A 14712-nucleotide genomic window follows, 5' to 3' on the forward strand; every position below is an offset into this window, starting at 1 on the left:
ATTCTAAGAATTATGCTCAATGACCTTGAAAATCTTGAAGCTGCTAGGCCTGCTTGAAGGCAACGATCTTTTCTATTGCTCATATACAAACCATTATATTCACAGTGGAATTGATAAATGTCACACTAAAGTAAAACTCATTTACAAGCCTTTTCAGTTTTGACATCAATGTGAAAAGGAGCTTGCCTCAGTGCTATAGACCGAATAATCAAAGCTGAAATTGGCTCTCTCTTCATCCCATTTCAAAATCTCCCTTGAATATTTAAGAGCTGTGTCCACGCTATCAGGCTGCAAGCCTTTCACTACGGAAGCGTACAATTTCTTCCCCGTTAGAGAAGAATAGAGCCTCTTGAACTTTGCTGCAATGTAGTGGGATGCTAGATGACCCAATGAGGGGCTACTATTAATGTTGTTGCTGCTGGTGTTGCTATTTGAGCGATGACGGGTAATCACTGGATGAAAATCGTCAAACCAGACACACTGATTCAACGGCACCCGTTCTACCTTTTCCTCAAACAAATCAAACTTGTTTAGAATCAAAAGGAAGTCCATCTGCTCGAAGGTCGGATGAGTAACGATGCTTTCAAAGAAAGTCCTGCTCAGCAACATCTTGTTAGTGAATGACCCATTCCCATCGGCAGAAAACTGATCATAGTCGCTCAAGGACACGCAGAAGATGACCATTCCAACATCTTCAAACATCTCCAACCATTTGCAGTTTTCTCCAAGTCCTCTTGCATTTACTCTAATAAGTTGGTACCTACGAAACAACCAGATAAAAGAAAGGTTAATGAACAGTCAAAGTGAACAAAGCAAGAAGTAAACATCATCTCAGTGACCAGTGGAAGTGAAAAAGAGAATATGAAAGTAGCAGTCAACTCAAGGTGTTTGACAGTACAAGGAAACTAACTGAATATATTTATGTTACCATTTCTAGCTTTAACTTCAGTTTTCCAAGCATCTAGTCTTATCTATTTCCATGGTTTTTCACCAACACTTATCCACACATGAGCTTATCAGTAGAAATAATTATTTAAAAAACAAAAAACAAAATGTAAGCAGCTCAGGGTCATCTGAAGTGTGAAATAAACAGGGTAACAGACCTAAGCAAAGAGTCATGCTGATCACTAGTGTTGATGCTATCTTCAGATGCTGAGTGGGGAAATGAGAAGTCCACACAAGCAAGCCCATTAGATGAAGTTACACCTTCAGCATATAGGATGTCTAGATCCGAGGGCTCATAGTCTATTCTTAATATGTCCACAGCCTGAAAAGGGAAATTTTCAATTTTTGAAAGCATAATAATAAACTGCAAAGCCACAAATGAGATTTGGAGTAATACATTATGAAACAGATGAAGGACAAGCAATTATCTGGCAACCAAACATTTCCAGAGCCAAAAATAGACCTAAGAATCTACTTGGTCTTTTTAACACATGTTGACTAGAGCGAACCAGTACATCTTCCCCATTCGTACAATTTTGTTTGTTTGAACTACAACTAAAAACATGTCCAAGGATATGATCATATACTTGCATCTGCAAAATGGCCTAGTTAGAGATGTGCGTTAAGGGCACTCCCAACCTAATCAGTTGCCCCAACTCTTGCTCTCTGTACTATTTTTATAATACATCAGCATATTTTACAGGATTTCACTCTATCTTACAGCCACAATTATATCTCTTCCTCCACAGACATTGTGCATCCCCATCTTTCCTATAGTCCCAATTAGTTGATACAAAATTTGTACAATTAATAGACCCAGTCCATTAGATTAAGCACAAGATAATACTATTGAACAGCATGAGTACCACAGAAACAATTTACAAGAGTTAAACACAGGTGCACACAGCATCATCTTACCCTCTCTAAGAAATAAGTAGCAACACTAGGTAGCATTTCCAATTCACTTCTCCGCTTGTATGTGGCCTGAATGGCTGAATCTTTCCACAACTCTTCAACCAATGGTGCATATTCACGAGTAGCCGCTGGAAAAATGGCTTCCAGATTGCCCGACACCATAGTCTTGAGAAGCCAATCAGAGAATGCTTTCAGCCTCGGCCCAATGGAGTAAAGAGTTTTGTCGTTATTCCCTGTTATTAACCAGAAGAGACAATTTTTAAGCAATATATCAATCTCAACATGGTTATTCTGAATGCAAGCCTCTCCAAGTATGATGCATGACTAGCCAACCTGACTAAGAGAATTATAATAATACATTGTTAATCAATCAATGCAAAAAAAAGAAAACTGAATTCCTTAAAGTGGAATTTACATAAAGTCAAATCTGGTGTCAAACAATTGTTTTGACATATAAATATCTTATAAACACGTTATCTAGTTCTCATTCTGAACAACATAAACTATGGGTATGCAGATGCACACATGCATAAAGTCAAAGAGATGGAAAAAGTTATAAAAGTATATACAATCATACCATTAGCATCCGTTTGACTGGAAGAACATTGTTTCCTCATCTCATCCAAACATTCCTCTTCAAACCGCTCACGACCCTCAAGGAGTATACCAAGATAGCCATACACATTGCTCTGTATTGTGAACTTGATATTTTCACGTTCATCCTCCAAGAAAGGGATAGCTTTATATAGAATCTTGGCCTGGAACAAACATTCATAATTACAAAAGGTTAACGTACTTTGTAAGGGTTTATCAAAATTTGGCGCAGAATAAGAGCTCCATTCTGAACAACTGGATATGAATTAGAAACTGAAAACCACATGCAAACCTGTTGGCTAAGAAATGCATCCTAGTCAATATATCTTAAAACAAAGACTCAATGACTATTCTTTTCCAGTATATTTGCTATTACATGTAGCACGCATACAATTCAAAATCCATATGAAAACAAAACTACCATTTTCAGAAAGTATGCTTGAACAATAACAACTGCATATAAATTTAAGGCATAAAGCTTGACTAGAAGTTGTTTTCTCATTTTTTTGTCAACACGTAAACTAGACTTTGAGAAGCAAGCAAAAATGTGTAATTATTTTATGCACCACTATTGAAGCGAGATTTAACTTACAAACCACACATGTTATACACACGTTCATTTGGAGATATTATCCATCTCTTGAAACTTAAAACAACAATAATTTATTCAGCTTCAGAGTTTACTATAGACAAGTCATCTTCACATAAACAGAATAGCAAGTATGAGCCATTACACTCATAATTCCTGATAAATCAATCACCTGTTTGAATATAGTACTTGTTCCAGAACCATTATATCCGACTAAAAGGATCTTCTGAAGTATTCTCTGCTCAATGTAATCAGGAACGACTCTGGTACCCACATAGTTCAGGGGTTCTCCGCAAAGATTTGAAGATTTAGAAGGGACTGGTAGTGACAAGACAGCACATACTAGCTTTGTTCCAGCCTGAATAAGTAATTAAGTGTAATTTAATATGCATGAAAATCTAAAGAAGCAAACAAAACTTAAATGATGAATGCAAGTATTCTCAGAAACCATACCTTTCCCCATATGTATCCTTTAGTGTTCTTCTGGCCCTCCTCTTGGTATGACCCATCCTCATTCACCCAAAAGTGTGGGTTACCAGCACACTGAACCCCTGCCAACTGCAATGTTGAAGAAAAGTTTCAATTAACCCTGCATATTAACCAGTTGCAACAATGATTCTATATGTCTAGAAAGTCTATTCAACCTGCAACATCCGAAGCTCTACTTTGGTAATTTCCCGACCATTTATGTAAACCTGTGTGTTTCCATTGCTAGCATTTGTCTTGATGGGACCCCCAACACTAAGATGGGGACTAATTATCTTGGAAGGCTTCTGCCCTTCCTGTTAAAATTCAACAGCAACACGAAATTCCAAAAGGGTATTAGCACAATGACAAGACAACAAGAAACAACAAAACGAATCAAGTAAACCATATTCACCTTTCCCCAAAGACCAGAAACTTTATCATACCAATAGTTTCCTGGTTTTAGCTTCTTTGGTGGATTTGGGCAGGTTTGCAATATAACCAGCTCCTCATGACAAAGAGGCTGTCCATTCACACAAATATAATCCGCCGGCAGCTGATTTGCTTCACAAAACTTTTCAGCTTTCATCACCTGTCGAACCTCCAAATCATTCAACAGCCGCTTGAGCATTCTAGAGCACTTTCCCAAGCTCCCTCTTTTAGACTCATCAATAGGAAAACCAATGCAAGTCACACATTTTCTACCTTCGGGCATCGACCCCATTGCTCTAAGCACACAACTACTGCAATACTTGGCATCACAGACAATGCAAACCTCTTTTTCAGTGAACCTGGTCCCCTTAAAACACCGATAGCACGTCTTCTTCTTCCCTTTGCTTTGAGGTTCCCGCTTGGCCTGTACAACCTCAGCTTCCTCTTCATCAACACCATCATCAGACTCAATGTCCCGAAACGTCACAAGCGGAGGCCGTCGTACATCACAATCCAAGGCCTTACTGGATGAAACCCGAGACGACGGATAGTCCAAGCTCAAAACGGACTCCGTTGAGGCCCAATCAGGATCGGGTTCGGGTTGATTCGAATCGCTATTGAAGTCCAGACTCTCCTTCCCACCATTATTCACATCCGAAAACTCACCCGACCTGTAATTTAACCCATTCGAAAACTCCAACGCACCAGAGCTACTCAACTCACCAGACAACGCACAGCCAACCCCACTCTCCACAACTCTCTCCTCAAATCCAATCACCGAAGTAGGCGAAACCGTCGATTCCGAGCCTTCCAATTCCTTCGTGTCGTCCTCGCTGCTTCGATCGAAAACGGAAGTGGGAGAGACTGTAGATTTTTTGAGCTCCTTGGAGAAGGTTTTGGGTGCCAGTACGGGCTGGACCACGGGTAAGGTGAGTTTCTCAGGCAGCGAGACCGGTCCGACCACCGCCGCCACCGGGATTCTATCGACGTTGATCGGAACTGCCCGGGGCAGATCGTAATTGACCGGAGGACCCTTGTACTCTATAGCAAACGAGTATTGGGCCCCATCGTCGGCTCCTGAAGGCATTGCGTCGTCGAAATCTAGCTCGAAACCCTAATTTGAGCAGGAACGGCACAGAATCATCTAGAACATGAGCTCGGGATTAAGACTACAAATTCACAAGGAAGGCAATGGCTTGGCTGAATTTTGATTGGTGGAGAGTGGAGTGAAAATGGAGGAAAGGGATTGACAAAAGGAGAGAGGAGAAGTTTTCATGGGAAGCTGAAGGTGAGAGAAGATGAGGGTAGCGTTTGGGGCGAAGGAAAATGTGTTGGGAAAGTTGGGGAACTGAGAGAAAGTGACGGGGAGAAGTGAAGAAAAAATATACACAGCAAGCTGGTTTTTGGATTGGAATCTTTTACTACTTTTTTTTTTTTTTTTATGCTTTTCTGGGTTGGTGGAGAGGGGTGGGGTCCAGTTTGGGGTACTTTTGTCTTTTTTGCCGTGGTGTTGGTATCGAAGAGGACCACGAAAGGGCATTACAGACCTTTTCTTTATGCACTTTTTATATTTTTTTCTTGGGATGTCGTTCTGCTTTGGCGGAGTTGCAGCCAATCAATTTTCTGAGCGTGGAACTGGATTTAGGATTCTCTGTTGCTTTGTTGAGTTCAGTTGCATTTAATGCTCTCTCCCGCAATGAAATCTGCAATAATGGGCTGCTTGTTCTAAACATGAAATTCCAATTATGAAAGTGGGCTTCGATCATAAAATTTTATTTTACTTTCAACAGATATAAAATGAAAACTTTACAACAATTACATATGATACATGCCTTCGATGAAATCTAGATATATTTGTGGAAATTTCTTTTTATTTATTTATTATGTCTCGTTGATATTTAAAATGCTTGTTTGATTTCATATAATTACTGATCTAATAAGATAAACGATTGTTGTTGAAAAACACTTTCATTTAATAATCATCTATTTTATTAGATAATTAAAGATTAGTTAGGATCTTGTGTGATGGTGAACTTTTCAATATGTCAAAACCTAATTTGAACTGCAATAATATTTGACCAGCAGGTGTCATGAGAATTGGTATTTAAGCATTCTTCTTATAAAAACCGGTAATGAGGGTAAATGTGTGACTTGCTTTGTGTTAGATTCTTCTTCTTTAGAAGTCACAAATATAGTGTTTTTAATTTGTAAGAATGTAAAGAAATGTCTCATATCATATATCTTTTTTATTGGTTGAGTTTGGATATTATAGAGATTGCATCACTTGTGGTGTTGTAAGTGTTTGTAGTCTATTAAGAAAAAGTGAAAAGAAGCCAACGTAGTCTGGCCAAAGGGTCTCGATATATAGATTAATGGTCTCACGTTTGAATTCATGTGGCACTTTGATATTGTGTGTGTGAGAAACACCCCTCATGTAGTTTAGATTATAATTTGTATTTAAAAAAATAGTAAAAAGAAAAATATATTCTTAAATTGTCTGTAGTTCAACCCCACCTCTGCACCTATACATATATACTCTCCACTAGTGTATAGTTCAAATTTGTGACTCAAATCATATATAACGATATGGACCTTACATTTCTATACTGTATGGATAAGCAAAATGCATAGGATTGGCTAGTTTAAATCTTATGGTTATTAGATAAAGGTGGTGCTAAAAAAGTTCAAAAGCATGTTTTTTTCATTTGTCGGCATGCATGATATATTATAGTGCATTTTTACTGAACCCACCACCACCATTTTCCCCAAAGTCCGTAAATATTACAATTCGTGTATAACGTGCGTGTTATCAAGTAGCCAGAATTATTTTATAAAAATAATAAATAAATCAAAGTAGCCAGAATTAGGAATTTGTTACTAAACGTCAATAAGTTGCATATATATTCAAAGATTAAGGGGATTGATTTTCCCGCTCTTCTTTTGTTAATTTATATTTTCTTTTTTTGGAAATTGTATGTTCTTATTTCTCTTTTGTTCACTTACACTCTCTTATTGGGAGTTGTATGTTATAGTAAAATGTTTTTTTTTTTTTTTTAAAGGGAGTGTAAGTGGACAAAAGGAGAGTGGAAAAATCATCATCCAAGATTAATAGGAGAACAAATAAGTTGGGAGGTGTTTCAATCTATCGATCCCAATGATATATTGAGTTGCATACAATTAGATCAAAGGGCTTAGACTACTTACACACAAAGTACTTTTTCCCATAAGTCTTTTTTACTCAACGCTCTCAAGCGTTTAGTTTTAGTTCTTTAAAAAGTGGGCTTTAAACAGGCCGGCCCGTTGGGCTTCGGGCTGGCCCAACTCATTAGGCAGAATTTTCTTGTCTCAACTTGCCTAAAAATACGGGTCGTGATGTGTCGGACCTTACTTACTCGGATCATACTTAGGCCGGCCCAATCCATTTTAACACCTCTAATCACGAACATAGAGAAATGTATCATTCACAATAAACAAAAAGAGAAAAGACAATTAATTATATATATAATTTTATGATGAGTACTAATAGGAAGATAAGAGTAGAAAATAGGAATGGAGGATGATAGTAACACCACCATTAACCAATAGGAATGTAGAGGCACCAGGAGAGGACTGGAGATGAGATAAATTTTAGAGAAAAGGAGGAGCCTTGATTGGGTTGGTGGCCACCATTAAACAACCATTAATCAATAGGAATGTAGAATTTCTCCTAAATCAACCAACTCATTATGTACAGTACAGTAATATATATTCATCCACTTGTTTTCATCTTTGACTCACCTGTATCCATAATCTGATAGTCCAAAACCACCAAAAGTTAAATTCGAAGGCAGGTTGCTTACAAGTTACAGCCACACACAGAGAGAGAGAGAGAGAGAGAGAGAGAGAGAGAGAGAGAGAGAGAGAGAGAGAGAGATTCCTCACACCTAACCTTAATATATCATACCCATTGAAAATTAGTAAATATTAAGTAAGATATTCTAAGATATGCCATATTGTCACGAGTATGAGAAGACTTTTGGTGATTCACATTCGTTAGTTTCAATACCAACGAAGCATATATATATATAGGAATCAAAGATGGTGTGAAGTCTTAATCATCATAAAGTAGATAGAATTTTAATTGGTAATAATTAGTTTTTTCAAGCCATATTTTTATTGTTTAATTTGTAAGCCTGCCCAACTCAATTATAAACGAAAGACGACCAACAAAACACGCGCATGTAGAGTTGAAAACATAATTAAAATGTGTAGTTACGCAATTAAAATCCTTCAGACACAGTATATATGTTTGTTAATTTGTGACCTCAAGATCAACAAGTGGTGAATTTGGCATCCCACTCATGCCCTAAAAATTTAGCTTTACAAACCCACCGAGCCAAACCTTCTATCGACGAACATGTTATAAGCATGCACAAAGTCACATCCATTGATCACATGCACACAAACACCATCATAATAAATTTGATCATACATAAATCAAACCCTAAAATCTTCTTGAACCCATTTTCCCTCCACGAGAAGCAAAGCTAGGCGCCGAGCTCAACATTGGCACACAATATCCATCCGACGTGTAATGCTGGTGCTTCTGATTCGGCACCATCGGCTGTGCTTGCTCTGAAACCCTCCACATCTTCACCGACTTGTCCAAACTCCCACTGTACACTGTCCACCTTTTCTCTCCGGACGTTGAGTTCTCATTATCTCTCTCCACGGCCAAGCACTTCACCGGCCCAGTGTGCCCCGTCAGCACCGACAAGCAAATGTGGTCCCCATCTACTCTTCTCCATACGCAAATCCCCATGTCCGCGGAGCCGCTGAATACCAAGCACCCGGCCGTGGCCAGGCAAAGAACCGCCAGCTTATGTCCTCTCAAAACTCCGCCGTGTTGGAGGTTCTTCTCCCGTTCCCAAAAGTTGACTAGCCCATCGGACGATCCACAATAAATGATCGTGGCGTTCGAGTTCACAGCCAATGCTGTGACCGCGCATTCTTGCTTTAAAAGCGTTTGTGAGAAGAAGTGCTTTGTCCCTTTTCCTTGTAACTCTTTTCGCCAAATCTTCACCGTTCCATCAGCGGATCCGGTGAAGACCAATCCATCGAATCCAACAACCAAGGCATTAACTGCATCGTCATGAGCGGTAATTGACTCTAAGCACTTGAAATCTGAAACCCTCCAAACCTTAAACGTCTTGTCCCAGGAGGCCGAGTAAAGCAACGTCTGATCTTCGCTCAAGCTCAAGCATGAGATGGAATCAAAGTGCTTGATCCATAGGACTTTACTATTGCGTTTCACTTCCACGTAATTACTTGGCTTCATGGAACACTTTATGTAATTCTTCAACGTTGGCAAAGTTCCTATCCGCCTGTGATTGCTTGCGTTCTTGGAGGACACCTTCCAAACCCTAATTTTCCCGTCTTGATGACCGGTGAAGATCTTCTCTCTAGCTATGATGATCGCTTTTACCAGCCCGCTATTCGACTTGAACCCCGAATACTCGTGGTGCCTCTTCCAAATCCGAATGTTCTTGCTATCCGAACCAGTGTACAATAAGTCTCCAGAGGAGGCCAACGAGTATATGTGCCCTTCTTCGCGCACCAACGAGCCCATGAGCACGTTGGGCGAGAATCTCTCGTTGGTCGTCTCTGAAGAGTCGTTACTATTATTCTTGTCGTCACTAATGTTCATGTGGGCGGACCACGGGGACTTTTTGAGAGGAGACACTGGGGCCGCCTCCTCAGCGCCCATTAAGTAATCCGGGCCGTAGTCGGGGGGGCTACTGATCGTAAAAGTGGAGTCGTTATGCTCCGGGGAGTTCTGCAACTTGTCGAACTTCTGGCCACGAATGCTGTTCTCTTCGGAGAATATGCGGTTACCTCTTGATGAGCCTTTCATGCTTTACATATAGGGTGAAATATAATAATAAAGAGGAAAAACCAGGTGTGAAGGAAGCCGACAGCTTTGAAAGCTGAGGAATAGCAACAGCCTGGGATTTTCCCTTTTTTCTGTTTTTTTAGTTTTTAGTTAAAAAATCGAAGGGAAAAAAATTTGGATTTGCCGCGCACGTTTGAGCCCGGATATTTTGTTGCGTGGTAATTGTGGATGAGGAGCTGGCCAATCAGGTGACGCCACGTAGGACTGTTGTGTGATTTCTGGTGGTAAAAATTAATGTTGTGTCCTACGGAGCTTAGGTGGCAACAAGTTGGCGCAGGTCGTAAATCTAATTTTGGATAATACCCGCCACCAGGAACGGAGCAACAGAAAAAAGGGCGGTTAAGAAGAAAAAGGTAAAAGTGGAAGTTGGCCTTTGACTTGGTCAATGGACCAAAATTGGTCCGCCATCTTCGTGCTTGGATCATTATTGTGGGAAAAGTGCTGGATAAAAATAGGATATATGTGGCAAATAGGGGAAAAATCTAGAGTCATGCTAAAAATAGGAGTTTTTGTATAACATCTCATGTTAAAATGAATTTTTGAATAAATATCTCAAATATTCTCCAACGAAGAAATAAGAGTCCTAATCTAATAACGATAGAGCCCAAAACAAGTAGTGTCTATGATTAGTTATTGGAGGGATGTATACACCTAATTAAGGAGAAATTATAGAATGATACAGTACTACCACGTCAGCTGGTAGCACTTCCATTCAAAATATGCCATATGTCATTTTTTTATAAAAATTATAATTTTTTTTTACAGCTAGATTTAATACTTTCTTTTTAACTTTAGAATAAGATTTTTTTAATTTTAAAAAGAGAAAGAACCCAAAGAAGCCGCCGAAAACCACCTCCCACCACAACTCAATCCCCATCCTCGCACTTCTTCCATCCAACCCAATAGTCCATGGATTAAGAAAATAAAAATTAAGAAAGCAAGCTCATTAGGGACTCGACAAGTTTCTGTATGTGATGGTTATTTCTTTTTGGGTTTGTTGATAATCATTTGTACATAAACCACAAAGGAAATAATCAGTTTTTGTTATTTCCAGTGATTTCTTTATGTAGTTCTTGTTTTAGATTAACCAGGTGGCCAACCAAAACCCTTGTGCGATTGGGTTGGGTGGTTGGTAGTGCAAGGTAGGAAGATTTGGGTTGTTGTGGGAGTTGGTTTCCAGCGTCTTTGGTTTTTTTGTTTTTTAAATATTATTCTAGAGGGCAAAAGTCCAGCCGTAAAATAAAACATTATAAAAAATTTTAAAGTGACATATGGTATATTTTGAATGGAAGTACTACTAGCTGACGTGGTAGTATAGTACCATTCTATAATTTCTCCTAATTAAGGAAGAAAATTGCTTATTGATTGAGATTTCAATATTGAACCTTACATTTATTATTATTAGAGCAAACACGAGCATCTATGTTGCTCAAGGTTTTGTATTTTAATTTCTATAGGGAGCTGATTTCCCCACTCCCATTTTCTCCACTTACACTCCCTTTTGCTTTATAATAATTTTTAATCAATTTTTTTCTTTTTTGTTCTTTCTCTTTCCTCTTCTACCCTTATCCTAAATTAATGTTTTGATAATTAAAATTAAGAAAAGTTAACATAAAATAAAAAAGAAGTTTGAGCGTCTTCTTCTATTTTGATACCTAAACCCTCTTCTTCTCCTTCATCGTGTCTTTCCCACTTCTCATACCCATAGCTACCCAATCCTTCTCCTACCCAAAGCAAATACTCTTAATTATTGATAAAAGGTTAGCTATGGATGAAGAACAACAATTGGAGTCTGAGTTGCAGAGGATTTTAGACATGGTGGGCAACAGTGATTTGAGTGGAATGACAGAATTTAGTAATCCTTCAAATTCTCAAGATATTATGCATGGTACGTTTTATTTCTTACTTAATCTAACTTTATCGATTATTAGCAATGAATTAGCATATTGGTTTTATGTATGTGTGTGTATCTTTACATTTAACCTTTTCATAAGGGATTTGTTAACCTTGTGGGGAGATGGCATTGATGGTTTACATCTCTGTGTCCAAAAGGAAGCTTTTTGAACTATAGAAGATCTTTCTGTATTAAAAAGAAATTCACTTGGCTAAGCATTACCTATTATCTTATTCATAGGTTCAATTTTACAAAATACTTGGTGCTCTGATGAATTGCAATTCAATTTTGAGTTTGTTTTTTGTATGCTCTGTCTTTCTTTTGCCCTCTTATCTTCTCATGTGCACACAAAGACAAGTTTAAATTAGTGCCACTGCTATCTCTTTATTTTTGCCCTTGGGCAAAGGTCGTGGTGACCTGCTGGTGCAACCCATTGGAGGCGCCAACCAACTGCTCGATGAAATGTTTCATAGCAGTACCTATTCTGTTATATATATTCATTCTTAACTAATATGTGATAGGCAGTGAAGCATAAACATTCTTCATAGTTGTAGCCAATGTGTAGTTTATATTTCATATAAATTGGATGGTTTGTGATATAGGCAGTGAAGCATCGATTGATAAAAGTGACAAAATGCTCTCTTTGACAAACAAAAATTTTCAAAATCGGGAAGACCTCATTGAAGCTGCTCGTAAGATTGCCTTTGCGCAAGGGTATGCACTGTTATTAGAAGATCTAAATCCGAGATATATGTTGTCCTTGGTTGTGATAGAGGTGGTAATTATAAAAGCAGAAAAGTTCCACTAGAGGAAAGAAAAAAGAAATCAGCATCTCGCCTCATAAACTGTCCATTTGAAATTTGGGGCAAAAAGAAAAGGAAACTTCAAGGATTTTGGAAGTTGGAGATTAAAAGTTTGTTGCATAATCATGAACCTTCAACGGACATGTCTGGACATCCTTATTGTCGTCGATTTTCAAATGAGGAAATTATGCGGATTAAAGAAATGTGTATGGCTGGTATACCACCGCGCCAAATTCTCTCTTCACTTCGACAGAGCAATCCTCATCTTCGAGCAATTTCCCGAAACATTTACAATAAGAAGGCTAAAATTTTGGAAGAGAGCCTAGCAGGACGTACGGTTATTCAAGCATTAGTGGATGAACTTGGTGAAGGTGGTTTCTCTTATAACATTGAGTATGACCAAGAAGGGTATTTGACTCATTTGTTTTTTGCTCATCCTATATCAATTGAATTGAGTAAGAGTTACCCACATGTCTTTCTGATGGATTGCACTTATAAAACTAATAAGTATAAGATGCCATTATTGGATATAATAGGAGTTTCAAGTTTCAACACTTCATTCTACTCTTGTTTTGTCTTCATGCAAAAAGAAGAAGAGAAGGATTATGTGTGGGCTCTAGAAATGTTCAATAAAATTTTGGGAGTTCATAATCAGCCATTGGTGATCATATCAGATAGAGAATTGGCCTTAATGAATGCTATACGCATTGTATTCCCAAGTGCTTGTAATTTGTTATGCATGTGGCATATTGAGAAAAACATTCTTGCAAATTGTAAACCTCATTTTAGAGAAGAAGTTGATTGGGTTGCTTTCCTATCTACTTGGGCTGATTTAATCAAATCTCCAAATGAATCATCATTCGATAAAGCTTGGGATTGTTTTGAAAATGAGTACAAGGAGAATGCAGCTGTTTTGAACTATATTAAAGGTACTTGGCTGCCATTGAAAGAAAAATTTGTAAGTGCATGGACAGATGAGGTTGCACACTTAGGTAATCGGGCTATTTCAAGAGCTGAAGGTGCACATGCAACACTAAAGAAGTATCTTCAAGTTTCAACCGGAGGTCTTCGTGAGGTAAAAGAAAAAATATGTCTTGCTATTGAACATCAATTTCAAGAAATCAAAACTCAACTCTCAAGTGAAAAGGTTCGTGTTCCACATAGACTTCGGATTCCATTCTTTAAAGAAGTTGTTACTCATGTATCTATGTTTGCTTTAGATGAGTTATACAAGCAACATGAAGCTGCAAAATATGGTAATCTTTCATCTCAATGCACATGCCATTTTTTCAAAACGATGGGCATTCCTTGTGGACACATGATTAAGGATATGAAAATTCAAGTATTGCCTTTAAATGCCATACATAATCAGTGGAGGATCGATGCACGATTGTTTAACAATGATCAACATGCAAGTTTGGATGATGAAAATGATCAAATAAATAGTCTTCTATTGGACTTCAAAGAAAAGTATGAAAAACTGCCCATTCTTCAAAAAGATGATACAAAGAGACAACTATCTCAATTTGTTGGTACTTCTTTTCCCTTAATTCTGGAGCCTAAGATTCAACCTCATAAAGGACGGCCACTAGGGTCAAAGAAGAGAAATGAATCTAGCTCTACAAGGCGTGAACCATCAAAATTTGAGATAGTTGAAAAGTCTCGTAAATGTAGTGTTTGCAAAGGTGTTGGCCACAATAAAAGTACTTGTCCATTTCAAGTTGCCTCTTAATTCTACCTTTTGGAAATGGATAGAAATGTAAGTATTTGTATGCCAAATTATTTAATTTTTTTTAACCAAGTATGTGAGTACTATTTTTCTTTGTTATAGTTAATAGATAATAAATTTTTTCGACTAACATGTTTACAGGTAGAAGAACCAAAGAATATTACTAACCAAACTGTCATTAGGAGCTTAGATATGCAGAGAGCAAGGTACTTCTTATGCATAATAGTCTCATATTTTTATTCTTTCATAATTTTCAAAGTAATTGTACATGTCATCTTATTAAAGGGAATTGTATCTCATCAAATTTTATAGTACTAAATAGTATTATGAGAGATCAATTAGTTTGTTAATTAATTAGTCTTCTTTCTTGTAGGTATTTTGAAGTGGTTGGATGGATTCATCCTTATTTCACAT

The 14712-nt window shown here is 37.9% G+C and overlaps 2 protein-coding genes across 2 annotated transcripts; both read right to left on the minus strand.

Moving 5' to 3' along the window:
• On the minus strand, positions 35-5660 carry LOC18770670 (extra-large guanine nucleotide-binding protein 1). Its single transcript, XM_020567756.1, has 8 exons — positions 3924-5660; positions 3688-3825; positions 3497-3601; positions 3216-3401; positions 2438-2618; positions 1864-2093; positions 1104-1267; positions 35-760 (listed from the first exon to the last, which is right to left on the minus strand). The coding sequence occupies exons 1-8, from the start codon at positions 5025-5027 to the stop codon at positions 166-168; spliced, it is 2703 nt and encodes a 900-aa protein (XP_020423345.1). The 5' UTR covers positions 5028-5660; the 3' UTR covers positions 35-165.
• Positions 8174-9833, minus strand: LOC18770823 (protein JINGUBANG). The gene has a single exon (XM_020569007.1). The coding sequence runs from the start codon at positions 9831-9833 to the stop codon at positions 8424-8426; it is 1410 nt and encodes a 469-aa protein (XP_020424596.1). The 3' UTR covers positions 8174-8423.

Source organism: Prunus persica, chromosome G7, assembly GCF_000346465.2.
Source record: "Prunus persica cultivar Lovell chromosome G7, Prunus_persica_NCBIv2, whole genome shotgun sequence".
In the NCBI taxonomy this organism is placed as follows: domain Eukaryota; kingdom Viridiplantae; phylum Streptophyta; class Magnoliopsida; order Rosales; family Rosaceae; genus Prunus; species Prunus persica.

Bases quoted from the DNA above. Each gene is read 5' to 3' on its own strand.
- LOC18770670 (XM_020567756.1), bottom strand. From the start codon at position 5,027: ATGCCTTCAGGAGCCGACGATGGGGCCCAATACTCGTTTGCTATAGAG. The intron at 3,402-3,496 runs GTATGGTTTCTG...TTACTTATTCAG, and splicing joins AAGGATACATATGGGGAAAG to GCTGGAACAAAGCTAGTATG. The intron at 1,268-1,863 runs GTAAGATGATGC...TTCCCTTTTCAG, and splicing joins CTACTTATTTCTTAGAGAGG to GCTGTGGACATATTAAGAAT.
- LOC18770823 (XM_020569007.1), bottom strand. From the start codon at position 9,833: ATGAAAGGCTCATCAAGAGGTAACCGCATATTCTCCGAAGAGAACAGC.